Raw genomic sequence first — 27,419 nt, 5'->3', positions numbered from 1 at the left:
TGATGCTGTTTCTTGAATGTTGTTGAAGCTTCACCCATCAAGGCATGTGGAGAATGTTCCACCGTGATCCTAACGTCTTGTAAGTGGTGGATTTGCTTGGTAAAATCTGGAGGTAAATTATCTCCAAAGGATACCAAACCTCTGACGTCATGAACTTCTGGCTCAATAATAACATCTCCCCCACCCCCACCACCCATTCCATTGCAAAACATTGATAGTCGGGGGGTTGATGATGGTGCGATCAAGGACGGGTGGTTTGACTCTCTCGTTGGAGATGAGCATTGGTTTGTGATGTTTGTCATGAATGTTACCTGCCATTTATCAGGCATCCCCAAATATTGCCTCAGTCTTGCTACCTGCAGACATGAACTGCTTCTTCTGCTGAACTAAAATTAGAACTAAACATTAAGCAGTACCAGCGACTATTGTTATTTTGGATTTGATGACTATTGAGAAAGCAGCTGATGCTTGGTCTTAGGACACAGCTCTGGGCACTCCTAAGGTGACCAACATTCCACACCCACAACTCTAACCACTGGGATGTTTTCTCCCTTGATGTCCACTGACTATAGTTTTATCAGAACATCACAATGCGATATTCAGTCAAATCCTGCCATGGATTCAAGGGCAGTCACTCCCACCTTCTGAAATCCATGCCTTTGATCCTTGCTTGGAGCAAGGCTAGGACGAGTTCTGGAGCCAAACTGGGCATCAATAGCGAGAAACAAGGAACTGCAGATACTGGAATCTTGTGCAAAACACAATGAGCTAGAGGAACTGAGCGGGTCAGGCAGCATCTTTGTAGACAATGGACAGGCGACATATCGGTTCCTGACTTCAGAATCTTAGCAAGGTTCTCGCTCCAGAAAGTTGCCTGTCCATTAACTTCCCAGATGCTGAGTTCCTCCAGAATGTTGTGATTTGGACATTATATTTAGGGCAGCACATTGGCGCAGCGGTAGAGCTGCTGCCTTACAGCGCCAGAGTCCTGGGTTTGATCCTGAGTACAGGTGCTGTCTGATCTCTCTGTGATCATGTGGGTTTTCTCCAGGTGCACCGGATTTCTCCCACACTCCAAAGACGTACAGGTTTGTAGGTTAATTGGCTTCTGTCAATTGTAAATTGTCCCTAGTGTGTAGGATAATGCTAGTGCATGGGTGATCACTGGTCAGCGTGAATATGGTGGGTCGAAGGCCCTGTTTCCACACGATATCTGCAAAGTTTAAAGTAAAGTCTAAAGTAAAGTAATTATTTTTTTTGTGAGTACATGATGCTTTTTAGCGCTGTCAATGACTCATTCCATTACTCCGTTGAATACTAAGAGTAGATGATTTGGGCAGGACAGGCCTGGTTGGGTTTATACTCCTTTCCATGGAGAGGGTAGAACTGGGAATTTCCACATCTGTGGGGTAGATGCCAGCATAGTAATTGCACTGGAACAACATGGCAAGATGTAGGTCGACACAAAATGCTGGAGTAACTCAGCGGGACAGGCAGCATCTCTGGAGAGAAGGAATGGGTGACGTTTCAGGTTGAGACCCTTCTTCAGAACCGAAACCTCACCATTTCCTTCTCTCTAGAGATGCTGCCTGTCTCACTGAGTTACTCCAGCATTTTGTGTCTACCTTCGATTTAAACCAGCATTTGCAGTTCTTTCCTACACATGGCAAGATGTAGAACAGTTATCTTCAATAACACAGCCAGGAGTGGCTGGTACCTTGGTCTTTGCGTCATCCATTGCATGAAGGTTACTCTCCCAGTGCAAGTAGACGCAATCTAATGTCTGAGTTCTACAGTAGAGGTCCAAGCCACTGTTGGACAGTCGACAATGGAAAACAGTAGTGAAGTCAAGACCTCAAGCCTCATAATATTGATGATCGCCTGGACAGCAGTGATCCATGTCCTCACTATGTCTGTCACCTAGCCAACCTCTATGCATGTCATTGTTGTGAAGCAAATAATGCAGCTGCCATACAGCTCTAGTGATCCAGGTTCAATCCTGACTTCATGGGTTTCCTCCAGGTGCTCCATTTTCCATTGATATCCCAATTATCCTGCAGGTTAATTGGATACTGTGAGTTATCCGAGTGTAACTAGGTGGAATGCAGTCAAGGGAAGAAAGAGTATGGTGGAAGAAAATACCTGGGTAAATGGAGCTAATGTGTAAATTTCTAAGAGCCAGCATAGAGAGACATAGAGTGCTACAATGTGAAAACAGACTCTTCGGCCCAACTTGCCCACTCCGGCCAACATGTCCCAGCTATACTAGTCCCACCTGCCAGCATTTGGTCCATATCCCTCCAAACCTGTCCTATCCATTTACCTGTCTAATTGCTTCTAAAAGACTCTTAGACTTGGTGGGATAAAAGGCCTCCTTGTTTTTTAAGCAAAATATAAAATTCTAAGTAGGCAATTCAAGGCACTGGAGGCACGAGACTGCTGATGCTGGAATCTTCAATAAAAAACAAATTGCTGGAGGAACTCAACGCTTCAGGTAGCATCTGTGGAGGAAAATGTACAGAAGATGGTTCAGGTCAGGATCCATTAGAAAGATACCCCCAACACTACAGTATCTTCTAAATTCACCTAAAGTATAAGGAAATCAATGTCAGCGTCACTTGCCAGACCAACACCCCAGCATCGATGTCCTACTTATGCTCAGTCAGGCTATTTGCATGCCCAACACCTGACTCCACAAAGAGACAGTCTATTCCCTGCTTTGTCTTGGGAGAAGATTACCAGGCAGACCGAGGTTGAGATTTAAAGCTGGGCTCAAATCCTCCTTGAAAAGACACAGCAGTCTCACTAACCTGCAGGAATGCCCCACCCATGATCACTCGGCAGAGAAGGAGCATTTGGGATGGTATAGAGAACATGGGGTAGACACAGAAGCCCAGTGTAAAGAGCAGAACGAGTAAAGGGCATCACTTTGCAAGCCATCCAGCAGCATCACTGCCCCTTAAAATTGGAGCAGAAGTGAGTCATGCTCCATGCAGAAGGACTGCCTAGGACGAAGAATGATTTGTTCAAAGGAGCTTTTTAAGCTCTCATTTAACTTCTATTGTCACTTCCTATTCTATCAGAATGGACCATGTCCTCCTAGCAGAATTAGGCCATTCGGCCCATCGAATCCACTCCACCATTCAATCATGGCTGATCTATCTTTCCCTCTCAACCCCATTCTCCTGCCTTCTCCCTATAGCCTTTGATGCCCTTACTATTCAAGAACCTAACAAACTCCACTATAAAAATACCCAATGACTTGGACTCCACCGCCATCTGTGGCAATGAATTCCACAGACTCACCATCAGTGCTAAAGAAATTACTCCTCACCTCCATTCTAAGGTACATCCTTTTATTCTGAGGCTATGCCCTCTGGTCCTCGACTCACCCGCTACTGGTAACATCCTCTACACATCCACTCTACCTATCTATCATCTCACACTTTTCACTGCATTAAATTTCCTCTGCTATATGTTCACCAGCTTGTCTAAGTCTCTTGAAATCCATTACTATCTACCTTACTATTTGCACTTTCATATTTGCAATTCCTAATTTCAATTTTAACTGCCTAAATTTCCTTTCATTTTAGGGAGATGGGACACCTTTCTCCCAGTTGTATTTTCAGTATTTAAAGTTCTCTATTCCATTTATATATAATATATTTATTCCATTCAATTTCATTCACTGTTGACTGTGTTTCATAATTTAATGAAGTGGTTCCTTGGGGACGTGAAAAAAAGTTTGGCATTTGAGATGTTTATTATTTTAATATTGCAGTATGCAATAAAGATTTGTTGGGCTTATAGCTTTGAAAAAATACAGCATTCTCACTAGTTTATGGGAATACCTAGCCCATAATCACTCGAAGTGGATTTTCTTGCTTAATTGAAAGAAAGACATTAACCTCAGGCTCTGCTTTGTACTATAATATTAATTTCATGGTTATAATATTGAATGTAATGAATTGAAAGGTCTCACAACATAAAGCTATGTTCCCAAGAGGAAAAGCGGCACTGGGCGCAACGGTAGGAACAGAGACCCGAGTTCGATCCTGACCATGGGTGCTGTGTGTATGGAGTTTGTACATTCTCCCTGTGACTGCGTGAGTTTTCTCTGGGTGATCCGGTTTCCTCGCACACTCGCAAAGACGTACAGGTTTGTAGGTTAATTTGCTTCTGTAAATTGTAGATTATCCCAAGTGCTAGTTTACGAGGTGATCACTGGTCGGCGCGGACTTGGTGGGCTTACTCTAAAGTCTAAAGGAAGAAAACGTGCACTGCTTGATGTTTAACTGTTCTTCCAGAGAATGCTGTTATCCAAAATAATTGAACTTTCCAAAACAGTCCTCGCATTTGAACATCTAAGATGTATTTTTGGCTTATGATTTCTATCAGGGATCTGATGCTTCCACATGCTGAGGGATGCACCTGTCATTTGCCATGTGTCCGGAGTCCATCAATACTCTGATTCCCTAAATAGTTAGCAATTTAATAGAAGCTGCCGTGCCTGAATATGTCTGTGGATGCCCAAGGTCTGAGGGGATTTCCAAATTCATAGTGGTGGCAATGCGCAAAATGACTTATTTGTGTGAAGAAACTGCCCCATGGAGCACTAGAGAAGGACGAGGAGAAGTGCGGAAAGTGAACCCAGCCAGCAGTAAAATAATAGACAATCTTCTTTGTTGAATTATGCGCCATGTTCTGATCGTCTTTTGTGTCGTTACACTAGTCCATACAGCTGTGGGAGATGCAAGGGTGATGAACTTCTGCTGAGGGCATTTGTGAAGACAGTGCTGGAACCTTTCCGGACAAGTTGACTGATAACTATGTTAGATTTCAAAGTACATTTAATAATCCAGTCAGGTTTAGTTTAGTTTAGTTTCGTGGTACAGCGTGAAAACAAGTCCTTTGGCCCACCGAATCCATGTCAACCAACGATCACCCCATACACTAGCACACACTAGGGACATTTAAATTATTTACAGAAACCAGATAACCTACAAACCCAAACATCTTTAGAGTGTGGGAGGGGACTGGACCACCCAGAGATAACCCATGCGGTCACAGGTAGAACGTACTAACTCAATAAAGGCAGAACCCGTAGTCAGGATTGAACCTGGCGCTGTAAGGCGGCAACTTACCGCTGCGTCACTGTGCTGCCCTCCGCTAGTAGTGGCAAGTACCTCTGATGGGTTATCCAATTCAGGGATGAATCAAATTGAGGTGCATTTGTTAGCTTAATTCTGCAGTGTTTGTTAAGATAATTTAGAATTATGTCTTGGTCAACGTCAGTTTTTGAAGCTTTATATTTAGCTGTTCAAGTTAACTTGTCACAGCAAAAAATGTATTTGTTTATTTCAAGTTGCAACTCTTCAAAAAAGCTCTTTATAAAGTAACTTACTGACCACAAATTTTCGTCTTTTGCTGCAGTTGCTAAATCCAAATTTTATTCACGAAGGTAAGTGGATCGTTAAATAATTTCACTGCTGTAATTCAGAATAATTAGAGATGATTTCTCATGCGTTGCACACTGTATCTTCACTGGCTTCAATGTTTTCTGTGCACACAGTGGCACCTGAGTTTCTCATCCCCTTGGCTGACTTGACATGTGCTATCGGAGAGACAATCATATTGCGCTGTAAAGTCTGTGGAAGGCCAAAGCCCACTGTCACCTGGAAAGGACCCGATCAAAATGTACTTGTGAATGACAATCGTTACACTCCATCTCTCAGGTAACGTCGTAGGTTAGATCTCCAGAAGATGCAGCTAAATGTTAGGAAACTAGAAGTGCTTATCTTCAGGAGGTGAATGCTTGAGAAGTCCCTGGCTTAGAACAATGGTAAAGCCTATAAACGATAAAATAGGTTTGGTGATTTGATTCTACTTCTTCTTGCGTATGGCGTGCACAGCCTAAAGTTGTAGGACAACTTGTTCTATTTGATCTTATTTGATTGTGCACACCAGGTTGATTGCATTCGTCAAAACAGGGTGGACCACATGAAGGCTGAAATCTCCCACCCCATTGATTTGATTGATGGCCCCATTAGAGTTTGATTGATGGCCCCAACATAGATGGGCCCCAGTAGAGTTTGCACTTTGATTCTTAGCACCTAACTTCATTAAGATGCATATTTCTAACCTATTCTTTGTTCTATTTCCAGATCTTACCAATACCACACAGTATGTCCTTTGATACAGTTATAATTGGCAGCATACTTGTCAATTTTTTCTTGGGTAGCAACAGATACAGGGCAGCACAGTGGCGCAGCGGTAGAATTGCTGCCTTGCAGAGCCAGAGACCCAGGTTCATTCTTAACTGTGAGTGCTGTCTGTACGGAGTCAGTACGTCCTCCCTGTGACCGTATGTGTTTTATCCGGGTGCTTCGGTTTCCTCCCACACTCCAAAGATGCAGAGAGCTGTAGGTTAATTGGCTTCTGTAAATTGGAAATTGTCACTAGTGTATAGGATAGTGCTAGTGTACAGGGTGATCGCTGCTCGGCATGGACTTGATGGGCTGAAGGGTCTGTTTCCACGCTGTATCTCTAAAGTCTAAAGTAAAGTAAAGTCTAAAAGATAGAATCACACCCCCATTTCTCCCTTTACAGTCTGGGTTAAACATAGTTAGGCTACTTAGATACCATCTGCCTGTAGTTTTTAAGCCAAACTGAATGTTGTCAAATATAAATGTATCAATGGACTTAGTTTGTGATATGACATTGCCAAGTTTTAGCAATAAAACAAAGAATAGGTTATAATTATGCATTGTAATGAAGTGTAGTTGCTGAGCATCATGCTGCATATTCCAAAGGAGACAAACAATGCTAATACTTGCTGCAAAGTTCACTCTTGGAGATGAGGCAGGTTGCCATAAAAATAATTTTATTTCTATTGGCATTGAAATGTAAGGACTTTTGTTTAGATTATCAGGACTTTATTTCTCTATCACAATTTATAATTTTTCTGTGATAACATTGGGTATACCAGGAACACAAGGTGTGCCAGGCCACTGTTGTATTGGCATCCCAACCTGACTCCGAGTCTACATTTGCCTTTTGTTTAATTCAGGGCTATCACACGATCCTATCAAGTTCAGAGACTTTTATCCAGGGTGCTTTTTAGATTATCTCTGGAAGCCAATATAGAGTAAAGTATAAAGTAAAGTATCCTTTATTGTCATTCAAACTTTTAGTTTGAACAAAATTGCAGTCATGACAGAGAATAAAATAACAGAACACACATGAACACAGTTTAACATCCACCACAGTGAGTCTACCAGGCACCTCCTCACTGTGATGGAAGGCAAAAGTCTTAAAGTCCTTGTCTCTTCCTTCTTCTGCGTTGAGGCGATCCAGGCTTTCGATGTTGGGCCCCCCCGTGGGGTGATGGTAAGTCCCGTGGCCGAATCTGAGCTCCGTGAACGGGCCGATTCAAACTCCGCAGCCCGGGGCGGACGAAGCTGCCACCCTCCAGTCCAGTGGACGAAGCTGTCGTTGCGGGAGCTCCGGAGAATCGGTCACCAACCTGGGACCTGCGAGCTCCCGATGTTGTCGTCCACTGGGTCCGCGGCCGAAGCCTCCGAGGCTCCGAAGTCGGGCCGCCGCCGCAGCGCCACCACAGCCCCGAAGTTGGCCAGCTTCGCGATGGTGAGTCCTGGCTCTGCCTCCGGAGCCTCGAGGTCGGCCCCAGTTGGAGGCTGCCAGCTCCGCGATTAGGTCTCAGCGTTGACGGAGACGGAGACGGAGATACGACAAAGAAAAGGTTGCATCCCCCCAAAGGAAGAGACTAAAACAAGTTTCCCCCACCCCACACACATACACAACTAAAAATAAACTAAAATATACGTCCAACAAGACAAAAGAAAACAAAAAAAGAAAAAGACAGACGGACGGACTGCAGGCGAGCCGCAGCTGCTTGGCCAGCGCCGCCACTGTTGCTAGTCACATTCATCAATTTCACACCATGCTTACATTAAATATATACCTCAATATCCTTGGGCTCCTAATTCAATGGCTCACCATAATATTCAAAATATTGAGACAATTAATTCGGATACGAACGTCTCAGTTGTGATTTTAACATGAAGCCATGTTTTAACAGGTGAGTATCACGATGTTGCTAACTCTTATTTTTAATTGCTTTAATGAGGTGACAAGGTCAGGCACCGTACGTCCCAGCCGCCAGCATTCATCACTCACAGGGCCGCGTGATTTTCCATTACTTGCCATTAACTTTATAGCTAGAACAGGCGAGTGGATTAAAAGAGCTTTGGGGTTAAAACAGCCCATGCTGTAATTTTAGAGCATTGTGTGAGTACACAATTAAACTACCTGCCTGCCCAATTAATATCTGTTTTGATTTTGGCATTGAACATTGGACTTGCCTGCACACTTCAGTTAAACAATACTTTTTTCCCTCCCGACCCGCTCTACTAATCAGGTTGAATAGATATGGGCTGATACTGTTTATTCCGGATTTTGTTACCTCACCTGTTGAGAAACAATAAATTTGCTGCAATTTGTATTCTCGGAAACTTGATAGATTTTTTAAGTAAGTCGTGTTGAGTCATAAAAGGATAATTTGGAAAGTATGTGTGGATAAAGTAGATGAGTTTGTGCTTCATTTATTTCATATCAAAACCCCATTTATTTTTAAATATGGAAATACTTTCACAGGGTTTACTGAATTGCTTGGATAAATTATTTAGCTTTCCTTCTATTAAAATAATGCATTTGTGTTTTTATTTCTACAGTGATTCTGGGGAGGTTATGATTAAAATCTGTAATATCATGCCTCAAGATAGCGGGATATACAGCTGTCTGGCGGTGAATGAAATAGGATCGGCATCATCTTCTGCAACAATCAAAGTGCAGGGTGACAAAATCTTTTCCAATCATGTTCTGTAATTTACTCTGTTTAAAATATTTAAATATCTTTGCATTATGCTGTTTATCTGTATGTCAAATATTAAAGAAAGAGAATTGCTCTGATATATTGGGCAATCAGCAATTAAGTAACGAGTTTGGATTGTGGACAATGTCAAGAGTGGATCGGCATGGTGGCACAGGGATAGAGTTGCCAGAGCCAGAGACCACGGTTCAATCCTGACTATGGGTGCTGTCTGTATGGAGTTTGTACATTCTCCCTGTGACCATGTGGGGTTTTTCTGGTGCCCCGGTTTCCCCTCACATTCCAAAGACATACAGGTTTGTTGGTTAATTGGCTTTGGTAAAATTGTAAATTGTCCTTAGTGTGTAGGATAGTGCAGGTCGGCATGGACTCGGTGGGCCAAAAGCCCTGTTTCTGTGCTGTATCTCTAAAGCCTGAGATTTCTTCCCATTTGCATCACCCACTCTGATGGCTTTATTCTACCAATATTAAGGATGGTGATGGAAGAATGTGGTTGAACTGCATGTGTTAGTCAGTATGAAACAAGGCCAGTTTGATTCTCAGGACTTGACGGCCTGAGCTATAGGGAGGGGTTGAGCAGGCTAGGAATGCATTCCTTGGAGTGTTGGAGGATGAGAGGTGATCTTACAGTGGTGTATCAGATCATGAGGGGAATAGATAGGGTATATGTGCTGATTTACCCAGAGCAGGGGGTTCAAGAACCCAGAGTACATTTAATTTGGGAGGAGAGAGATTTAAAAGGAACCTGAGGGGCATCTTTTTCACACAGAGTGTGGTGGGTATATGGAATGAGCTGCCGGAGAAGGTAGTTGAGGCAAAAACTATAGCAACATTTAAAATAAATTTGGACAGGTACATGGATAGGAAAGGTTTAAAGGGACGTGGGCCAAACGCAGGCAGGTGGGATTAATGTAGATGGTGTGCCTTGGTTGGCATGGGCAAGCTGGGCGAAGGGCCTATTTCCCTGCTGTATGACTCTATAATAGTCGGTGTGATAGCTCTCGCAATTTTGGCACATCCACAGATCTCAATGAAGAGGATTTTACCAGATTGATTAAACTGGGGGATGTACCAAATCTGAGGAAGGACATTATTGCCATAGAGGGAGTGCAGAGAAGGTTCACCAGACTGATTCCTGGGATGTCAGGGGGAAATCCTTTAAAACCGAGATGAGAAGAACTTTTTTCACACAGAGAGTGGTGAATCTCTGGAACTCTCTGCCACAGAGGGTAGTCGAGGCCAGTTCATTGGCTATATTTAAGAGGGAGTTAGATGTGGCCCTTGTGGCTAAGGGGATCAGAGGGTATGGAGAGAAGGCAGGTACGGGATACTGAGTTGGATGATCAGCCATGATCATATTGAATGGCGGTGCAGGCTCGAAGGGCCGAATGGCCTACTCCTGCACCTAATTTCTATGTTTCTATGTTTCTATGTAATGTCAAATGTTACTTTAAAAGTATTTCACAGAACAATATGGGACTATAAACTTTACTTTTCCCTAATGTGTGATGTTGATTCCCAGCCTGTACAGAGAGGAAGCAGGCCAAGTGTTGATTGTGCAGTACAATACTGCCAAAGTTTTATAGTTTGATAATACTTGAGCTTTTACAGAAAGGCATTCTGCAAAGGGAATATGGCTCTTCCAGTATCTTTGCACTCATAGCTGGGGATTTATAAAGCACTGGTGAGGCCACATTTGAAATATCGTGAGAGGTTATCTGAGGAAGAATGTGCTGGCGTTGGAGAGGGTTTAGAGGGAGTTTATAAGAATGATCCTGGGGATGATTTGGTTAATGTATGAAGAGTGTTTGAAGGCTCTGGGCCTATTCTCACTGGAGTTTAGATGGATGAGGGGGTTATCTCATTGAAACATACCAAATAATGAACAGATAGAGTGGACGTGAAAAGGATATTTTCAGTAATAGGGGAGTCTCAAACCAGAGGCAACAGCCTCAGAATAAAGGGACGTACCTTCAGAATGGAGATGAGGAGGAGATTCTTTAACCAAGGGTGGTGAATCTGTGGAATTCATTGACACAGATGTCTGTGAAAACCAAGTCATTATTTTTAAAGCAGAGATAGATAGATTCTTGATGAATAAGGGTGTCCAAGGTTCCAGTGAGAAGGCAGGAGAATGGGGTTGAGAGGGAAAAGTATATCAGCTATCATGGAATGGCTTTAAACTTTAGACTTTAGGAACGCAGCATGGAAACAGGTCCATCGACCGACCGACCACAATCACCCCATACACTAACACTATCCTATGCACTAGAGACATTTTTTTAAACAATTTACAGCAGCCAATTAACCTACAAACCTGTACGTCTTTGGAGTGTGGGAGGAAACTGGAGCATCTGGACAAAACACACCCGGTCAAAGGTAAAACGTCCAACTCTTTACAGACAGCACCCGTAGTTGGGATCGAACCAGGGTCTCTGGCACTGTAAGGCAACAACTCTACCGCTGTGCCACTGTGCTGCCCTCTACTGACTCGATGGGCTGAATGACCTCAATCTGCTCCTATGCCTTGTGGTCTTATGAGGAGGAGGCCACTGCAAATAACTAATTCTTATTAAAAGCCCTGACTTCCTTTGTCAACTCTTCATATGCTGGTCAATCACTTTGTTGTTTCACTGCGCTGATAAGATTCTCCCCTTTCTCAGGGGTTCCAGCGGCTCCAGGTCGGCCAATAGCTCAGGAGAGAAGTAACAGCTCTGTTATTCTGAGATGGTTACCTCCAGCAAGTACAGGAAACTGCACCATTTCCAGTTACACTGTAGAATACAGGGAAGAAGGTAAGGCATGACAGAATGTGATCTCACCATAAAACTTCATTTCAGTGTCATTTGTTTAACCAAAATAATTCAAAAAATTGCTGATCTGATAAACTCAATTTACAAGCTGTCTGTAATATTCCAAGTAATTTTAGAAACACGTTATTAAAAATGAACTAAAAATGTACTGCAATAATTAATAAACCCAGGAAGGAGTTCAGAAGAACATCTTTGCCAAGGCTCGTAGGAGCATTGATGGACAGAGGGTTCTTGGAGTACAAACCTTTAGCTCCCTGAAAGTGGCAGTACAAGTAGACAGGTCATTGAGTGTAAGAGTAAGGAAGTCATGTTGCAATCGCATTTGGAGTATTGTGTTCAGTTCTGGTCACTGCATTACGGGAAGGATGCAGAGGCTTTGGAAAGGGTGCGTAAGAAGTTCACCAAGATTTTGCCAGGGTTATGCAGTATTTGCTATGAGGAGAAATTGGACAAACTTGGTTTGTTTTCGCTTTAGAAATGAAGGCTGGGAGGAGATCTGATAGGTTTATAATGTTATGAGAAGCATACATAGTTTAGAGCCTTTTTCCCCCGAGGGTAGAAATGTCAAACACTAAAGAACTTTAAAGATGTGTGGACCAAGCATTTTATTTACACAGCGTGTGATGGGTGCATGAAACTCGCAGCCTGGGGAAATAGTGGAAGCAGACTCGATAGGCTTTAAGAGCCATTTTAGACAGTTGCATGAACTTACAAAGAATGGAAGGATATGGGGTATGTGGAGCTGTGTGTGTTTAATTTCGGCCTCAGAGTAAGCACAAACATTGCGGGCTGCAGCTTCTATTCCTGTGCTTCATGATTCTACAGTGCATTCAGAAAGTATTCAGGCCCCTTCACTTTTTCCTCATTTTGTTACGTCACAGCCTTATTCTAAAATGGATTACATTTTTTTTTTAAATTATCAATCAACACACAATATCCCATAATAAAAAAGTGAAAACAGGTGTTTAGAAATTTTTGCAAAGTAATTAAAAATAAATAACTGAAATATCACATTTACATAAGTATTCAGACCCTTTGCTATGACACTCAAAATTGAGCTTAGGTTCATCCTGTTTCCATTGATTATCGTTGAGATGTTTCTACTACAGGTGCACAACCTTTTATCCGAAAGCCTTGGGACCAGACACTTTTCGTAATTCAGAATTTGTCGGTCTTCGGAATGGAAATGTTTTAGCGTAGATTTTAATGGCTGGCTCAGTGGTAGAGTGCTCGGCTGATATCCGCAAGGTCGCGAGTTTGCGCCTTGATCCTGGCAGTTACTCGATCGCGAGTTTGAGTCTTCAATGTCGTTTTTTCTTGCAGAATAAATGTTTGTATGAAATACAGTGTAGGAGAAGTATACTGACTGTGTGGGCAGAACTTTGGAAGTGATTGCCCACCAGTCTAAAAAGCCGCTGTGTCTCCCTGTCCCTGGGATAGCAGGGGGCGATCAAACAGCACAATACCCCCCTCCCCCTCCAACTCCAGAGGAATCCGCTCCCCGATGGGCCGCTACCAAAGATCATAGAGGAGCTCCTCTATGATCTTTGGCCGCTACAGCGACAAGTGGCAGTTCGCCCACAGCCCGAGCTGCGCCCCCTCATCCGCCACCCCAAGAACAAGACGTACCTTGCACACCATCAGCTTCTGCCCCTACGTGTTCCTCTGGAGTTGGAGCGGGGCTGGGCTGGAGTTGCTGCTGGCTGTGGGTCTCTGGGATCTCCGTGCTTGCAGTGGGCCTGGGGGTCGGTGGGCGGCGGTGGGAGCTGTGGACCTACGGACCTACCTCCGTGGAGCTAGCCAGCTTCGGAGCGTGGAGAGCTGCGGGGGCGAGCTGCTGCGACCCGACTCCGGTGGATGGTGACACCGGGAGCTCGCGGGTCTCCGGTGGGAGACTGCTTTGCGGGGCACCGGCAGCGGCGACTTCTCCCGCCCGAATTACGGGGTTGAGAGCAAACACCATAGAGGTTGAGAGTGACCTGGAGGGGGGCCTTACAACGCCCGGCGCGGCTGTAAATTGCCGCGGACTTGCTAGCGCCCGCCGGGGGCTCTAACATCAAGACCGGGGCAGGGCCCTACATCTCCCGGCGTGGCTTTGAGTGGCCGCTCCCCGATGGGCCCCTACGACGCCCCGAGCTGCGCCCCGTCATCTGCAACCCAGGTTCCTCTGTAGTTGGAGCGGGGCTGGGCTGGACTGCTGTTGGCTGTGGGTCTCTGGGATCTCCGTGCTTGCGGTGGGCCTGGTGGTCGGTGTCCAATTGGTCCTGACACGGTCCTGCGAAATCGCCGACGTGAAGACAGTGCAAAGCCCCCGCGCCGGTGCAATGGGCGGGGAGCTGGAGAGGGGAGGGAAGGGGTCACACACATGGCCGGGAAGCAGAGGGGTGTAGGTGGGGTGATACTGAAGGGAGCGACAATCTGCTGCTGCCTGCCCGCTGAGTTAAAAGGTTCCCACGCAAGACGCACGAAACACTGTATATCGTGAATCTACCGTGGGAACTTTTTAATTCAGCGGGCAGGCAGCAGCATATTGTCAATTATTAACCCTCCCGCGCAATATACCCTCATCTTCTCTTTTATGAATGGGGATTTAGTTCCCCTTTCTTCGAGGACCGACCGGAGGTTCCGCTGTCACCTCTGCGGGCCGCCCTCGGTGAACGTTTTCAAGGACCTTTCTTCAAGGACCGAAAAAATGGCCGCTATTCGGAGGTTTTCGTTATTTGGATCTTCGGATAAAAGGTTGTGCACCTGTACTTGATTGGAGTCCACCAGTGGTAAATTAAATTGATTGTACATGGTTTGGAAAGGCACACACCTGTCCATATAAGGTCCCACAGTTGACAGTGCAGTCAGAGCAAAAAACAAGCCATGAAGATGAAGGAATTGTCCGTAGACCTCCGAATCAGGATTGTGTTGAGACACAGATCTGGGGAACGGTATAAAACAATTTCTGCAGCATTGCAGGTCCTGAAGAGCACAGTGGCCTCCGTCATTCTTAAATGGAAGAAATTTGGAACCACCAGGACTCTTCATAGAGCTGGCCGCTCGGCCAAACTGAGCAATCGGGGGAGAAGGGCCTTGATCAGGGAGGTGACCAAGAACCCGATGGTCACTCTGACAGAGCTCCAGAGTTCCTCTGTGGAGATGGGAGAACCTTCCAGAAGTACAACTATATCTGCAACACTCCACCAATCAGGCCTTTATGAGTGGCCGGACGGAACCCACTCCTCAGTAAAAGGCACATGACAGCCTGCTTGGAGCTTGCCAAGAGGCATGAGAAACAAGATTCTCTGGTCTGATGAAACCAAGATTGAACTCTTTGCCCTGAATGCCAAGCGTCACGTCTGGAGGAAACCAGGCACCGCTCATCACCTGGCCAATACCATACCTATGGTGAAGCATGGTGATGGCAGCATCATGCTGTGGGGATGTTTTTCAGTGGCAGGAACTGGGAGACTAGTCAGGGAAAGATGAACGGAGCAAAGCACAGAGAGATCCTTGATGAAAACCTGCTCCAGAGCGTTCTGGACCTCAGACTGGGGCGGAGGTTCACATTCCAACAGGACAACGACCCTAAGCACACAGCCAAGACAATGCAGGAGTGGCTTTGTGACAAGTCTGTGAATGTCCTTGAGTGGCCCAGTCAGAGCCCGGACTTGAACCCGATCGAACATCTCTGGAGGGACCTGAAAATAGCTGTGCATCGACGCTCCCCATCCAACGTGACAGAGCTTGAGAGGATCTGCAGAGAAGAATGGGAGAAATTACCCAAATACAGGTGTACCAAGCTTGTAGCGTCATACCCAAGAAGACGAGGTTGTAATCGCTGCCAAAAGTGCATCAACTGAGTAAAGGGTCGGAATACTTATGTAAATGTGATGTTTCAGTTATTTCTTTTTAATTACTTTGCAAAAATTTCTAAACACCAGTTTTCGCTTTATTATCATGGGTTATTGTGTGTAGATTGAGGATAAAAAAAATGAATTTAATCCATTTTAGAATAAGGCTATAACGTAACAAAATGTGGAAAAAGTGAAGGGGTCTGAATACTTCTGAATGCACTGTATGTTCCAAAGTTTCTGCCTTTCAACTAATCAAAACCTTTTCATATTTGTCAATGCTCCTTCCATTCTTATGGCTATTCAGCACAGGCTAAACAGTTTTGTTATTTGAAGGCAGCACACAAAACATTTTCACTGCTCCTAATCTAAGAAAAGCTTGATTTTGAATCCTTTAGGCAGTGGCTAAAGTATGCACACATGTAATAACTTTAGAGCTTCTGTATTTCTCACACGTTCAGAATGACTTCTACAAACTTATTTGAAATTATGAGAGGCATAGATGGGGTAGGCGATCAGAACTTTATTCCAGGGTTAAAATGTCCAACACTAGAGGGCATAGCTATAAGGTGAGAGAGGGAAAGTCTAATGGAGATGTGCGGGGCAAGTTTTTTTACACAGAGAGTAGTACGGCCTCGAACGTATTGCCTGGGATGGTGGTAGTGGCAGATAAGCTAGTAGCATTTAAGAGGCTTTTAGGCAGGCACATGGAAGTGCAGGAAGTAGAAGGATATAGATCATGTACAGGTAAATGAGATCAGTTTAACTTGGCATCATGTTCGGCACAAACATTGTGGGCCGGAGAGCCTGTTTCTGTGCTGTACTGTTCTATGTTAACACTTTATTTCTTCAATATCTATATTTAGTTGTTGTTGCACATATTTACTGGAGTCAGATTAAGTACCATTCCCCACCTTTGCATGCACATTGCATATTTTCTTTTTCTGCAATCCAGGCTTGTTGTCAATCTAATACTTAGATAGCAATTAGATATGTTTTTGTTATTTTATATGAAAATTGTTCTCGTTCTCTATCAATGCACACTTTCAAGGGAGGATAGTATCGACTGTAAATTGGAAATATTTGGATGTGTTGATAATTAATGTATCTCCTTGTTGCACATTGAAAGATATACAGCCTTTGGCTTAATGATCAAAATAAAAACAATTTGCCTGACCATTAATAATGTGGTGTTTATGTAATATACAAATTAAAACCGGTAGTTTATTTTCAATGCTTCAATTCTTCCAATTCTTCAGTTTAATTGGTTGAACAATAATGCACGTGCATGTTAAAAGCCGCCATGTGATTCTTTCTTCAATTAAAAATATAGTTAACAAAAGACGTACTTGCATTGAAATGGAAACAACAATCATATTGGTCCTTCAATGTTTAGGGTCACTGACATGGCAGCAATCAGTAGCATCCACCTTGGACACCTACCTTGTGATTGAGGACCTGATTCCAGGCTGTCAGTACCAGTTCCGCATCAGTGCAAGTAACCCCTGGGGAATCAGCTCACCAAGTGAGCCGTCTGACTTTGTAACTCTGTCTTGCAACAATGGTAAGTACATCTGAGTTCTATTTACCAAAATATATAAGGAGAATTATTCTGAAAATACAGGCACACCCTGACTTGCATAAGAGGTGACTTATGTAAAACCCGCACTTATGTAAGCAATTCTTTAAACCCACATCTTTGTTTCCGAGTTGCGCATCTCGGGAGCCTTTGTATCAGTGCACTACAGCGCATGTGGCAGTTTCCGCAAGCTATTCAGCAAAAATTTCTGCCCTGATTTCTAATTATCCTTGGTGAGAAATTGATAGTTCCACTGTGAATGCATGTAGTTAGAGTTCCTTATTCCAGGCCAAATCAGTTAATGAACCTTTATAACAGTCGGCGAAATTGTTTTTTGGTGTCACTGTTGTTTGAGTTATTAAAGCAATTGAATTGGCACTGAAATACATTCTAACCGCTTTTCATCCCCATCCAGAAGCTACTAGTGATGACTCAAGAATTCCATGGAAGGATAATTTTGAATCTGCTTACACAGAACTGTTTGAAATTGGAAGGTACTGTAAATCCACATAAAGATAATTTTTAGGCATCTGGAAGTAATATTACACCTGGATCCCATAACCAGGCCTTTGACACATAATGAAAGAATGGATCGACTGGGTTAATATTCACTAGAATTTAGGAGGAGGAGAGGGGATCTTATGGAAACATATAAAATTCTTAAGGGATTGGACATGCTAGATGCAGGAAATATGTTCCCCATGTTGGGGGTGTCCAGAACCAGGGGTCACAGTTTAAGAATAAGGGGGAGGCCATTTAGGACTGAGATGAGGAAAAACTTTTTCACCCAGATAGTTGTGAATCTGTGGAATTCTCTGCAACAGAAGGCAGTGGAGGCCAATTCACTGGATATATTCAAGAGAGAGTTAGATTTAGCTCTTTGGGCTAATGGAATCAGGGGGTATGGGGAGAAAGCGGGAAGGGGGTACTGATTTTGGATGATCAGCAATGATCATATTGAATAGCGATGCTGGATCGAAGGGCTGAAGAGCTGAAGGGCTGAATGCTGCTGTTTGTTTATGTTTCAGTAAGCGTTGTCTTGTCCAGTTTGTTTGCGGCTGGAGTCACATCTCACACAAAAGAAGATGGCGTTGAATTTGAAAGTCAATCATATCAGCACCACGACTTCACTAAAAGAACTCTCCTGACAACATTCAAAGTCCTGCAATCTTCAGCTACTGCCCTAATGGCCTCCTTTCCACCATGTTAGAAGTGGGAATGTTCACTGAATATTGCACCATGTTCAATTCCATTAGCAACTCCTAAACAAAACACAGCCCATTCCTGTATGAAGCAAGACCTATGCAAAATCCACGCATGGGTTGATCGGTGGCAAATAGCACATGTGACAGGTGCCAAGGAATGACCACCTTCAATAAGGAAGTCTAACCAGCCTCCCCTTGATTTTCAAAGGCATTTACCATTGCTGAATCGACCACCTTCATCAACCTGGGGGGACCTTTGACCAGAATGTTAACTGGGTTCACCACATAATTCCACTTGGATAGCTTAAAACACAACGATATGAACATTGAATGCTCCAATTTTAGGTAATAACACCCCTTTTCTTCACCCCTCTCCCTCCTGCCCCCCTCCCATTCCCCAATGCCGGTGCACATCCATTTCTCCCACCATCCCATCCCCCTGTCCCCTGCCCCCATTCAAAGTCCCGCACCTTCGCTAACGGCCTCCTTTCCAGCACAACAGAAGTGGAAATGTTCACTGATGATTTGCCATGTTTAATTCCGTTAGCAACTCCTGAGAAAAAAGCAGCCCATTCCTGTATGAAGCAAGGCCTATGTGACGGAAATGGATAGAAAATTTGTGTTAGTTAGTCCATTTTGAGGTGAAATCTAGAGAATTCAGACAAAGAAAACTGAAAATCTAGAACTAAGCAAAGACTTTCAAATTTCAAAACTGAGACCAATAATTTGTTATTGTGTAAGGGAATTGAGTATCTGGAATAATGTCCCCAGGACATGGGCAAGAGTAATCCGATTTCAGAGAGACCGAGGCACAAGGAACTGCAGATGCTGTTTTACCAAGGAAAGACACAAAATGCTGGACTTAAGAAGTCTGAAGAAGGGTCCCGACCCGAAACATCACCTATCCATTATCTCCAGGGATGCTGCTAAGTTACTCCAGCATTTTATGTCTTTCCCTGGATGTCAGTAGTCTGATTTCAGAGAGACAGAGACTCAAGTAACTGCAGATGCTGGAACGTTGAGCAAGTCACAAAGTGCTAGAGGAACTAAGCAGGTTGGGCAGTATCTGTGGAAGAAATAGACAGACAGGATTTCAGATCAGGGCCTTTCTTCAGATTGATGCAAGGGTTCATTGGCCTATTCATTAATCCTATCATAGGAAATGCAACTACGTACATTTATTTTGATTTTTTTTCGAATGGAGACAGATTTTTGTCCAGTACAATAGTTTAGTTTATTGTCACGTGTACCAAGGTACAGTGAAAAGTTTTTTTGTTGCATGCTATCCAGTAAAAAATAGACTATACATGATTCATATTAATAGTACTGTTTCCACCCGGGGCAAGCACTCAGTGTTTTTTTTTTAAACAGATGTGGCTTATCATTCAAAACAAAAGGTTCCTGTTTAACTGATTTGCCTGTATCCATGGAAAGCATGTGTACACTGTACGTGCAAGCTGGCAAGAACAGGGCGGCATCGTGGCGCAGCAGTAGAGTTGCTGCCTTACAATGAATCCTGCGCCGGAGACCTGGGTTGGAACCTGACTACTGTAATCCAGTATTTGCACGATGCAAAATGTAAAGGATTGAGATTTCATACATGTAGCTGATTCTGTCTACTAGTGATTTGAAATCCTCTTCTGTATTGCAGGGGTCGTTTCTCTGTGGTGAAGAAATGTATACAAAAATCTACCAAGAGGGAAGTAGCTGTAAAATTCATCAGCAAGAAAATGAAAAAGAAAGATCAAGTGGCTCACGAGGCAGCGATCTTGCTAAACCTGCAGCATCCACAATTTCCTGCAATCTGTGACACATATGAGTTTTCCACAGGCTATATCTTAGTTCTTGAACTGTAAGTATCTGTGTTTATATCCAAACCATCGGCATTTGGTAGGCAAAATACTATTTGCATCAACACTATGGAGCTGATTTACATTTTTGCTTTCAGCCTAGTTTTCATGGATAGAGGATTCCACTAAAGTCGAAACTGTTCTCACTTCCTCATTAATTTTCTCCCTCCCCGTGTAACCTTTTTAGAGAATCTCAGCTCCCCCGCGCCGGGCAATCTACCGCGGGTCGGGGCTAGTCGAACGTCATGCGGCTTTTGGAGCTTCCCGACGTCGGTCACAACCCGAGACTGCGAGCTCCTTGATGTTAAAGTCCACAGGCTGCGGTTGGAGCTGAGTCATCATAAAGCTGGAACAGTTTTAATAATATTTAAATAAAAGTTTTGTGACACAAAAGCAATGGTTATGCATAGCTGCACCTGTTTGGCCTGGATCTTAATTTACATTTCTTATGACTAATCCATCCATTGAAGTTCCTGTACCCATCTCATTATTTGATTGAGGTAACTGTAATATATTTTACTATTTTATTTTTTCCAGTAATTTTATATTTCCTCTTCGTCTTCCAGTTCGTCTCTTTTTCTTTCACAGCTTTCCGCAAGTATTCATGTTCCCTACATTAAAGACTCTTCTGCTATCCATCTTTCAATGGATAGCAATGCAAATCGCTCCTTTCCTTTAACTGTTGCCAAACATCTACATTTATCCATGGAGTCTCAGCAGGATTTAGTTTCTGCTTTCCTTTTGGAAGAAAATATATATTTTCTGCAAAACACAAAGTGCTGGAGGCACTCAGCGGGTAAGGTAGCATCTGCGGAAGGAAATGGGCAGACGAAGTTTCGGCTTGGGACCCTTCTTCAGAATGGTGAAGCAGTCACCCCCGCCTCCCATCCCCCATGATTTTCCTTTAAAGTCACCAATGTAGAAATCTAATTACAATTTAGCATTAACATTGCATTATAGTGGCACATCTAACAGCCAGACATACTCATGAAATGGGTACACAATATATTGACAGCACATTGCTAAATATTTCTGTTCTTGTGCTCACAGCTTGGATAATGGTCGCTTGCTTGAATTTCTGATAAATCAAGAGGAGCATTTGGAGGAGAAGGTTGCTTTTTACATTCGCGACACATTAGAGGCCCTCCAGTATCTACACAACTGTAGGGTTGCGCACTTGGATTTAAAGGTAGGACTTCAATTAAAGTTTTAAAAAAACTAATCAATATATTATTCTTCCACCACAGATCTATACTTTCTGAAATTATATTAGATTTGTATTTACATTTATTTGGTTTTAGGAATTTGTTTAGTTTGTGCGGACAATGCACTTAAAAAAAGTATTTTGTGACAGCTGGATGTTGGTAACAAGGTCAGAACAGTATTTATTGCCCTTCTCTAACTGCTCAACGAGGTGGTGGTGAGTTATTCTCTTAAGCAACTGGAATTCTTTCGGTGTTAATCTGAATTATCATAGGTTTCAAAGATCTTTTATGGTCACGTACCAATTAAGGTACAGTAATATTTGTATTACCATAGAGCCATAATAAAAAAAAAAGCAACAAAACACACAACTACATAAAAGTTAACATAAACATCTACCACAGCAGATTCCCCACATTCCTCACTGTGATGGAAGGCAATAAGGGCCAATCTTCTTCCCTCATTTTCTCCCGCGGTCGGAGCAGTCGAACCATCCGCAGTCGGGGTGATTGAAGCTCCCACGTCAGGGCAGTCAAAGCTCCTGCAGCTCCCGAAGTCAGTCTCTAACCAGGGACCGTGAGCTCCACGATGTTAAGGCCACAGGCTCCCGCAGTTGGAGCTCCCGAAGTCAGTCTCTAACCAGGGACCGTGAGCTCCACGATGTTAAGGCCACAGGCTCCCGCAGTTGGAGCTCCCGAAGTCAGTCTCTAACCAGGGACCATGAGCTCCACGATGTTAAGGCCACAGGCTCCTGTGGTTGGAGCTTCCGAGGTCGATCCCTGGCAAAGGGATCGCCAGCTCCGCAATGTTAAGTCCGCAGGCTCCCGCAGTTGGAGCTCCCGGTCGATCTCCAGCAGAGGCCGTCAACTCTTCAATGTTGGGGCGCACTGCGGACGGAGATACGATATGGAAAAAGATTGCATATCCGTCGAGGTAAGAGATTTTTAAAAAAATTCCCCCAACCTCCCCCACCCACCCCACATAAAACAAGCTAAAAAACACTAAAACATACATTTAACACATACTATAAAACAACAGAGAAGGAAGGGACAGACAGACTGTTGGCGAGGCAGCCATTGCTGGCGCCACCCAATTGAGGCTGCTCAATTGCACCAATGCAGTAAACTATAAATGTCATCGCAATGTTCCCAGTTCCATGTTGAATTGCACTCACTCCCGACCCACACCGAGCTCCAATCTCTCAACCAATCCCAATTCTAAATCATCAGCTCTCCCAAATTCCAACAGCTATTTTTGTCCCTGATCTCTGTTGCCCTCAATCATCGCAATGCCACACTCTGTTTATGAAGGAACTGCAGATGCTGGAAAATCGAAGGTAGACAAAAGTGCTAGGGAAACTCAGCGGGTGCGGCAGCATCTATGGAGCGAAGGAAATAGGCACGTTTCGGGCCGAAACCCTTCTGTCAGATCCCAATAAGATGAAAATACATTTTGTAGGAGAAATGTTTTCTTGGCTGTAAGTAACATTGGCCAGGAGATCAATTGTAGAAAACCCTCAAGCAATGGGTGCATTGACAATAGAGGACGGTTGCATATCTCAACATTCTTGCAAAGAATGAAGAAACCCTTTGGGATATTGTTAGAAACTGGAATAAGAGTGAGTATGGTCCTGGATGAGATTTTCCACTTGTATTTTGCTTGGAACTAAGCGGTTCCTTAGGAGACCTGATAGTGGCAATTTCTGCTGTGAGTGTAAAACAAGGGTCGGGTGATGGATGGTTAGTGTGGACTAGATGGGCCGAAAGGCCTGTTTCCATGATGTATCTTTTAATCAATCAATCAAGGATGTGGAGGTATAAATTATTGGAATTACTGCTTCAACAGCAAATTAAATGAGCTGGAACCCAACATTGTATATGTTTAGAGCTTGATGTAAACAAAGTGGAACCATTAGAGTCATAGAGTCATACAGCACAGTAACAGGCCCTTCAGCCCAACTTACTCCTGCCGATCAAGATGCCCCATCTACACTATTCCCACCTGACTGTGTTTGGCACATATCCCTCTATAACTTTCCTATTAATGTACCTATTCAAACGTCTTTTAAATGTTGCTATAGTATCTTCCTCAACTACCTCCTCTGGATGCTCGTTCCATACACTCACCCACCATCTGTGTGAAAAAGTTGCCTTTCAGATTCCTATTAAATCTTTCCCCTCTCACCTTAAACATATGTCCCCTGGTTCTTGATTCCCCTACTCTAGTGGTGATTACCCTACTTTACAGCACAGTGGTGCAGCAGTAGAGTTGCTGCCTTACAGCACCAGTGGCCCGGGTTCGATCCTGTCTGTACGGAGTCTGTACGTTCTCCCTGTGACCATGTGGGTTTCCTCCGGGTGATCTGGGTTTCCTCCCACACTCCAAAGATATACAGGTTTGTAGGGTCATTGGCTTCAGTAAATTGTTGTAAAATTGTCCCTAGTTTGTGTAGGTCAGTGTACATGGTGATCGCTGGTCAGCGCAGACTCGGTGGGCCGAAGTGCCTGTTTCCACCCTGTATTTCTGAGGTCTAAAGTAAAGTCTACTCTTGGGAAATGACTGTGCATGTACCCTATCTATTCCTCTCATAATCTTTTACAGTTATTTATTAATTTTTATCATTAATTATTATGTTCCCTTCTAACAGCCAGAAAACCTGCTGATTGACTTTCACACACCTGTGCCACGTGTCAAGCTTATAGATCTAGGTGACGCTGTTCAAATCACAACTTATTATTATATACATCAGTTGTTAGGAAATCCTGAATTTGCTGCTCCTGAAATAATCCAGGGAACACCAGTCTCACTAAGCACTGACATCTGGAGCCTTGGCGTCCTGACGTATGTGATGTTAAGTGGAGTATCTCCCTTCCTGGATGAGAGCATCGAGGAGACGTGCATGAACATTTGCCGTCGGGATTTCAGTTTCCCCGATGAATATTTCCAGGGAGTCAGCTACATGGCCCGAGACTTCATAAGGGCTCTGCTTCAGGGGGACTTTCGTTGGAGACCCACAGCTGCCACTTGTTTACAAAACCCTTGGCTACACCCTCAGAATGACAGTTACTCCACTGCCCCACTGGATACCTCACGGTTGGCCTTGTTTATTGAGCGCCGGCGACATCAAAATGATGTTCGGCCTGTCAGCAACGTGAAAGGTTTCCTACCTAGAAATCTTGGATCCAGGATGTGAAGCATCAGTGACCAGTGAATACTCAATCACCATTGAGAAGAACTTCCAAGAATACTTTTACTCCGCACGCACCTGGAAGGGCAAGGCTAGGAAAAATCGAAATGGATTGAAACAGATTTACATTACACTAGAATCATGTACATAGAATGTTTCTGATGTAGCATCCTTGGAAAGTAGGTCAGCAAAGTTTGATCTATTTACTTTAGTTTTGAAGGGGAATGAATTTTAATGCAAAACTAAACTGTTACAAATTTTACGTGCTGGATGTTGAATAGGGAATGCTGAGAAACTGGAAAAAATGCAAAGGTCATCTCTTTGATGAAATTTGAACTGTAGATGTAGTAAAGGAATTATGTTGTAGTCCTTTACAATAACATCATCTATGAGGTTCCAACAGAGGATATGCACTGGCACCTGTACAATTCAGGAAATTGTGACACAGGTTTTTTTCTGTTGCTGTGCAGCAGGGCACCCATGGTCTCCTGAAGTACAGGCCTGCTCAGACTGTCTCCTTCAGCAGCATATGTTCAGACAGTTCAAAATGTGAATCAGTTCAGTGTTGTCAAGGAATCAAAGAAACCTTTGGCTGCCTAGGTTCACTTCTCCTTGGAGTCTGGGAGGCCTTGGATACTTTGCCAAAGTTGCCTCCCTTTGGCAGGCAGCCATCCATGCATTCATTCATTACTAACCACATGCACAAACCTCAGTCGTAAACAAAAGATAGCAATCATGGCAGGAGCCGTAGCTAATTTCTCGTACTTCCTCCCTACCTCAACCATCTCTACTCCACCTGGGTTAACATCAATTAATTTGATTGTGATCTCCACTAATATCCACTCCACCCTTGTTTTACATCAGTTAATTTGACAGTGATCATTAACCTGATGCTTTTAATGGTAATTTTAGATTAAGTAAACAAAGCCTGCGCTGTCTTTCGTTTGGAAGAATGTGAGATGATCTCACTAAAATGTTTAGGGTAGATGTGGAATTAATATTTCCCCTTGCAGGGAGAGGGGGTATAGAACTAGGGCTAATAATCTCAAAATAAGGTGTCAGCGATTCATTACGTGAAGAGGAAGACATTTCCTCAACGGATATTACTGAACATGTGATCAGTGCAGGCAAATGACACTGGCAGCTATGTATGATCACACTGAATGGCAGACCAAGCACTAGAGGCCAAATAGGCTTTGCCTGCTTGTGCTTATGTTGTAAGTAAGTGGCTGAACTGCACATCATGTGCCATGACTTTAATTCACTGTGCATTTAGAAAAGCTCCCCACAAAAGGTTTCTAAAAGCTGCCTTGTCATTTAGATTTAGTAAAAATCTTTTTCAATCTGATGTTAGTTAATTTTAATGAATTTTACTGAAGTTTATTATTTGGGGTTAAGAAAAGCCACTATAACACACCATTCTGCAGTTTCATCTTCCCTTCATTTCTATGAACTTGGTTAATCTAAATGTGACCTATTAAAGTAGCCTTAGGAATGTTGTGCATACGATTCTGTGGGGTAAACATAAACAATACCAGTCAAAATGAACTGAAATGTTGGTGGAGATCCCATGCATCTGCAATTTTCTTTCTCCACCTCTAATGCTTATAGATGGGAAGGTACATGTGTTGGCTTGTTGAGCAAATGAGTCTATACTAGTGGAATATTTCCAATGAGTGGTAACTTTCATGTCGCATTTGCCATAGTTTTCTATGAGTGAAAATTGATCACCCCAATAAACAATGTCTTTAATATTGCAGGAAGAATAACAGTGCAGTAATCAGTGCTTAGAGCTCTGAAGAAAAACATTCAGAGAGCAATTTCCATGGGTAGTATGCCTGTGTTCAACTGCACAGCCTTGCAGCTGTGCAGTTGAATACAATAAATAAGAAGTTACTGAAGGATTGTCCCAATCCTCTGCAGGCTTTCTCTGAACAGTATCTAGCCACGCGACTTGGTGTTCTTCCACAAGGAACAGTGTGAATGTGGTATTCACTCACTAGGTACACACAAAACATAAAACACATTGAGGCATGTACATTATGATGTAAGTGCACTTTAGTGGCATGGTGAGTCTTACTTAATGGCAAATAACTGTCATTGAAAATTTACTATTAGAAATGCGACATATCGCACCATTTGAAGTTCTTTTGCTATTCAACTTTTAGGATATGGCAAGGTCAGTATTTATCACCTATTCTGAACTTTTCTTGGGTAGGTAACGATAAGTCATTGTTTGAAACCACTGGAATCTTTTTGGATTAAGGTCCATGTGGTTGGGTGGAAGGTCCAGAATTTAGGCACTGTCATACTAAAGGAATGCCAAAATATTTCCAGGTTATAGTCACAGAGTGATACAGTGTGGAAACAGGTCATTCGGCCCAACTCGCCCACACCTGCCAACAATGTCCCAGCTGCACTAGTCCCACTTGCCTGCGCTTGGCCCATATCCATCCAAACCTGTCCTATCCATGTACCTGTCGAACTGCTTCTTAAACTATAGGATAGTCCCAGTCTCAACTACCTCCTCTGGCAGCTTGTTCCATATACCCACCAAACGTTATGTGAAATTATCATTTGATTATCGTTAGAGTTGTACATTTCTTTCGTTTTATGTTTATCTTTTTATTTCTTTACTTATGTTGTTATAAGTGGCTGAGCTGCGCAGGATGTGTCATGACTTTAATTCATGGTGCATTTAGAAAGTTTAAAACAATTCCCTACATAAGATTTCTGAAAGATGCCTTATCATTTAGATTTGGATTTAAATTTAGTAAAAATATTTTTTGATCTATGACTTTAGTTAATTTTAATGAATTTTATGAAAGTTTA

General features: G+C 43.3%; 1 protein-coding gene across 4 annotated transcripts in view; it reads left to right on the top strand.

The window, feature by feature from the left end:
* Nucleotides 1–27,019, top strand: part of kalrn (kalirin RhoGEF kinase) — a 612,442-nt gene extending 585,423 nt beyond the window's left edge. For 3 of the 4 annotated variants that reach the window (XM_033024025.1, XM_033024026.1, XM_033024024.1), the window contains 9 exons: nt 5,434–5,461; nt 5,573–5,735; nt 8,754–8,875; nt 11,575–11,706; nt 16,960–17,127; nt 17,558–17,636; nt 19,999–20,199; nt 21,248–21,386; nt 24,048–27,018. In XM_033024025.1, the coding sequence (XP_032879916.1) occupies nt 5,434–5,461; nt 5,573–5,735; nt 8,754–8,875; nt 11,575–11,706; nt 16,960–17,127; nt 17,558–17,636; nt 19,999–20,199; nt 21,248–21,386; nt 24,048–24,593 (1,578 nt within the window). In that variant the 3' untranslated portion in view covers nt 24,594–27,018. Of the gene's footprint in view, nt 1–5,433; nt 5,462–5,572; nt 5,736–8,753; nt 8,876–11,574; nt 11,707–16,959; nt 17,128–17,557; nt 17,637–19,998; nt 20,200–21,247; nt 21,387–24,047 lie in introns of all 4 variants that reach the window. The other variant, XM_033024028.1, reaches the window with a different exon arrangement.
* Nucleotides 27,020–27,419: the final 400 nt, after the last annotated feature.

Source organism: Amblyraja radiata, chromosome 7 (genome assembly GCF_010909765.2).
Source record: "Amblyraja radiata isolate CabotCenter1 chromosome 7, sAmbRad1.1.pri, whole genome shotgun sequence".
In the NCBI taxonomy this organism is placed as follows: domain Eukaryota; kingdom Metazoa; phylum Chordata; class Chondrichthyes; order Rajiformes; family Rajidae; genus Amblyraja; species Amblyraja radiata.
This window is presented reverse-complemented; position numbering and strand designations above follow the sequence as displayed.